General features: G+C 43.0%; 1 protein-coding gene across 1 annotated transcript; it reads left to right on the top strand.

Annotated features, from left to right (window-relative positions):
• The first annotated feature begins 4,332 nt into the window (after nucleotides 1-4,332).
• Nucleotides 4,333-5,130, top strand: LOC124158249. Its single transcript, XM_046533441.1, has one exon. The coding sequence runs from the start codon at nucleotides 4,333-4,335 to the stop codon at nucleotides 5,128-5,130; it is 798 nt and encodes a 265-aa protein (XP_046389397.1).
• Nucleotides 5,131-5,347: the final 217 nt, after the last annotated feature.

Below are 5,347 nucleotides of genomic sequence, written 5' to 3'. Positions count from 1 at the left end.
ACCCTCGGTGGCTAAAAGCTCAGCCGCGAGTGGGCAGTCTTACTAACTCTAATTGTCCTTGCACTGCAATACTCATGGAAAATATTTTCTCCATTACTTATCATTGGATATTACTTCAATGTTGTCGTCCGCAATCCTTAGTGATGTTGGATGGTCAGAAGTGGAATGGGGAGAAGTAGTGGGGGGATGAGGAGTGTAGTCGAGGAGAGGAAAGTTGGGACAGAGACGAGAGAGGGTTTGGGTGGAGCGAGATCCAAGCGGGCAGTGTATGCTGAGAACCGTTGTATGGGAGAAAATTAAGTTAGCTGATTACGAGGGTAGTATGATTTTGTTGGCAAAATTAAAGGTGATAGGCCGTGTTGTGAACTGAAAACTGAAGTTCGGTTTTGGAGGCGAAGCCGGCTGAGGTGATTCGTGAAATTATCCATGAAAACCGTCCTTATGATAACCATATATGCACACTAAAATGGATAATATCATATTAGTGTGGGCGATTATGGGCTCATCATTGTGGCTATTAATAGCGACGTGACGTTGCATTCATCCTCTGTCCTTCCCCCTTTACTCTTTCCTTTCCTTTGGAGCGTGGTATATTTTCCCTCCTCACTAATTGTTAGGTAGCCATCCCTTGCGTCTTCCCTGGAGCCAATTCAACCAGACCCATGAGCGAGGTCCTTTGTGCGCACATTCGCCAGAATGTTTATATCGCTGGAGCGGGGGGAGAAAAACGCGCTTTTCGCTTTACCCCACCCCTCCAACAATTTCGACGTTGCCAATTCTCTGGAGGTAATCGGCTAACCAGTGATCACCCTTCGAAAAATCCTTATTTCTCATCGTACAACCTCAATCAAAAGAAGTTCAGGCACTTTCAAAATTTTTAGGGAAAAATTTGTGGTGCCACTTCTGGACCCAGAGAGAGAAATATCTTCAATTTTTTTATTTTATTTCCATATATGTTGGATTTATTGATTATTTCGGGTGCATTTGCTGCGTGCTTGCCCCGTTCTTTTACTGTAGGTTTATGTTTTACCTATTAGAAGACTATATTCCAGTGAAGTTTTGGTGGCCTGGGGAGCAAACCTATTGCATTTACAATAGCGGTTACTAGATTTAGTCCCCATGGCGGAAAACTTTTTTTCAGCTCGTTCACTCGTTCTCTATTTATTGAAGGTTTTAAGTACTCAAGTCGATGAAACAGCTTTATAAACGTTTTTAACGGTAATAAGACATATAAAAGTTTAGGATGTGTAAAGGGCTGTCTTATCCTGTTTAAAAATAGCAAGTAAATTTTTTAGGCCAGGGATTCGGAGAATAGGGTTAGCAGCTGTTGAAGGGGGTTTATTAACCCGACGTTCAAAGACTGGCGTAAGGAGTCTCACGTTTTGTTTTAAAATATAACCTTGTTATTCTTTTTTTATTCATGTTGGTTTTAATTATTCGTTAGAATAAATTCACTACGCACAGATCTCGGTTTTCTCTGTTGTGCTGTAAGAATTAAAAACTTATTCGCATCTTTGTGAAGTGTGCACATTGGCTAGTTTATTTCAGTTATGATCGTCATTATTTCACGTCGCAGTTGAATTTCATAGCGTAAATAACTGTCATAATCATGACATTGTACTTCACTTAGATATCTCGTTGATATTGCTCTTTGGTTCCCAATCAATCCAAGAATCCAGCTAATCTTATTATAATTATTTATTATTATTCTAATTTAGCATTGTGGGCTGGAAAAGTAACTTGTGGATGTTGTATGTGAATGCAAAAACTGGAAGGCCTCAAAATCTCACCTCTTACTGTAGTGACACACATACATATCGTCATTGTGTCAGATTGAGCACATTTTGAATAATACTTGAGCGTTTACTATTTTTTTATGTTTTGTTTCTCAGAACATTTGTATATTAATGTTTACTTTCTCATTATTGATCAAATACATTGTTTTTAGTTATAGTTGCTAGCATAATTTTTGTATAAATATCTCAATCCTCCTGTTCAATGAATACGTTACATATTATTCTCTAAAGTAATCTAAATTGTTTTTCATCTGAGAAAATGTTTCATAAAAAAATTGTCTACCCGGGGACTAGAACCCGGGTCCAGGGAGAAATATTAACGCGCACACCATGTCACCATGCTATAGTGGAACGCTTAATGCATGATTATAAAATAAATTTTCAAGTGATAACCATAGAAATGTGAATCGTGGTAACGTGTATTTATTATTATTATTATTATTATTATTATAGATTGTGTTGGATCGGTAAGGGAATGGCAACCTTTTGAAAAGTAAGCATGCGGTAGACAGAATGACCAACATGTCTCAAAAGTGTAGGAATGGAATTCCATGTCATGTTGGTCAATTCGAATCGCATGGAGCTTGAGCGCGTGCATTCCCAACGAAGCATGCTTGGCAGCGAAGATAAACAAGAGCAGATCGCTGACGTAGCTATCCTTCCACGCTTGACAATCGATTTCTAGAAAGTGAGGTCTTCCCGTCTCACCAGTGTCTACTTCGCAATGCCATAAGCTTCTGTAAGGATTGGATAAGTGCACTGCGTTGTCGATTGTTATTGAATCACCAGCGTGGCTCTCACTTCTGACTTTATTGCAATCGGGTATTCAAAGTTTATCCATTCGCCTAGCTTGGCCCTTCAGTTGCCTATTCATATACTTTTTTTTAGTAGTTCCCCCTCCACCTCTCCCCCTCCCTCTGAGCCGTCGGCAGAGTGAGACCCTTAATTCGGGCCACTCCTCGTGCGCAAACTGAGGGAAGGAGAAGCGAACTCAGTCCCATTACGAGCACTCCATCCATCATTGTCCTCGGGGACAGTTCGCAGGAATTATGTGGGGAGGGTCGGAGTGGTTCAGGGTATTCGCACCCCGTCTACCCTTTTTTATTCCAAAAGGAGCCAACTTATTACGTCACGCCATCTTATTCTTTCCTGATACTCCCGCGAGTGAGCCCTGAATTTGCCTGAAGCATCGGCGCCGACTTTAAATTTAGTTCTGAAAATCGTAACGTGCCGCAGCTTGACCTTAGGTATGCATCTCAGATTAATGACTTAAGTATCCCACGAGCCCCTGCGTTAACCGTGTCTAGATCATAGAGCTGAATTTTAAAAACGCTCGCTTCGCAATAACTTGGATCTAATACCTTTACAAGGTTTTCTGTGTCTTGCAAAGACATTTTATCCTACGGATGGGGTGCGGTAAAGGAGGAGGAGGGTACAAATCAATGCTAGGTTTATAATTAAGGGATTCGAAAGAGAATTATGAAGTAGTATAAACGTGCAGAGAAGGACAAGAGTGGCATTGTTCGCGTGAAGGGATCGTGACTTTCGGGACCACAGTCAGATGGGAAAGAAGCTCGTATTCGTTTAGAGTTTTTTGCTGTTTTCGATGAATTTACCTTCCGTCATTTAACGAAGAAAAGGAATAGACTAGGATGTGGAAATATTATCTCAAATATCCCGTAAGAATCGCATATTGGTTCCTTGCCTCCAGAGCCAGAGCGAATTCAAAAGAGAGCCGAAGCAATTAGATTAAAATACATTAAATTTGCTCTTTGAGCTTTATTAATGTTAATCCGTTTGTTCACTTTAAGCCATTATTTTAAGTTTTGTGCATGGCGGTGGTCGGGGAGTTTGAGTCTATTTGGCCGAGCTCTGTCTATTCTTCGCCTTTTCCCCTCCTTATTGTCCCGAAAGGAATCCATTCATCGCAACCAAATCGTCAGAATTAAATTGAACATTTGTTGGGTATGAGGTAAAGTGGAAGCCTTTTGTAGTAACATTACTGACCAATTGTATTAACAATTTAATTTGCAAATAAATGCAGAAGTGAGGTTTTTTAATATGACTTACGATGACTTACATGTTGTTTAGGAGAGGCGGATGACTTACATCGTAGTGGATAGGATACGGGTTAATGCGATTTTATCATAAAGTACTTCATAGTCTCATCGTTATAAGATCATCCAATTCCTTCGTATTGATGAAGTTGCTTTTCTCTGATAGTGTGGCGAGTCAAACAGGAAGTACAACGCACCGACGCTGATCAGCGCGGGCAACCAGGCGAGCCCGGTCAACGCGGCGAGGCTGCCGCATCGAACCAAAAGCAGTATATCCAGCGTATATAAGACCAGCGGAGAAGCCACCGCGAGAGGCAGAAATATAAGAGAAGGTGCTAGCAGAACGCTGTGCTAGAGAGAACTGTGCCACCTCAAGTGTAAACCGATTTTTGTACATAATAAAAATCGTACATTGGAAGAGTATTGTTTGCTTGCAACATAGCCTGGCAGCCGACCTTTACATTGGTGACCCCGACGTGATGCCAGACTCTGGGACTGCTATTGGAGCCGAATCAGCCCCCGCAGGAAGCATGCTGGACCGAGTCGCCGTTCGAGTCCCACCTTTTTGGCCTGAAAAACCAGACCTGTGGTTTGTGCAACTGGAGGGACAATTCCGACTGCGCGGGATCACGCAAGACGACACGAAGTTCTGGTATGTTGTCTCACACCTAGAAAATAGATACGCCCTAGAAGAGGAGGACATCATTACCGATCCGCCCTCCGAGGGAAAGTACGAAAGGGTAAAATCTGAACTCATTCGAAGACTTTCGGCCTCGCAAAAGCAAGGAATCCGACAATTGTTAGAGCGCGAGGAGATGGGGGACCGGACACCTTCACAATTTTTGAGGCAATTACGGACCACTGCCGGCCCTGCAGTGCCAAATACTTTTTTAAAGACCCTCTGGTTAGGTCGCTTACCAGCATCCATGCAAGCAATACTGGCAACCCAAGGTGACGAAGAACTTGAAAAGATAGCTCTGTTGGCAGACAAAGTACATGAGGTCACCCCTAAGCACCATATCGCTAGCCTACAAGACGGGCCCCGTATCGCAACGCTTGAGAAGAAAATTGACGACCTGGCGAAGAAGCTGGCAGCCCTGACGACCGACACCAGGAAGCCACGCCGAAGCAGATCGCGTTCTCTTTCGCGAAAACGAGATCCGGAGGAGAGTAACAAGGGCCTCTGTTGGTATCACTGGCGTTTTGGTTCGAAGGCTAGGAAATACTCATCTCCTTGTTCTTATTCTCAGGAAAACGACCAGGGCCCTCGTTTATAGCGGCTAGCGAGCACAGCCCCATTAAAGGCCGCCTCTTCATGACCGACGCAAGAACAAAGGAACAATTCTTAATAGACACAGGTGCCGATCTCTGCTTCTATTCGCGGAGGCACATTAAGGGTCCCCGTTTTAAGACTTCGTACGAGCTAAGTGCTGCCAATGGGTCACGGATCGCAACTTACGGTTTCGTGACGCTTAACTTAGATTTTGGCCTTAG

This window comes from Ischnura elegans, chromosome 4 (genome assembly GCF_921293095.1).
Source record: "Ischnura elegans chromosome 4, ioIscEleg1.1, whole genome shotgun sequence".
In the NCBI taxonomy this organism is placed as follows: domain Eukaryota; kingdom Metazoa; phylum Arthropoda; class Insecta; order Odonata; family Coenagrionidae; genus Ischnura; species Ischnura elegans.
Note: the sequence above shows the minus strand (reverse complement) of the source record. Positions and strands in the feature narration are given on the sequence as shown.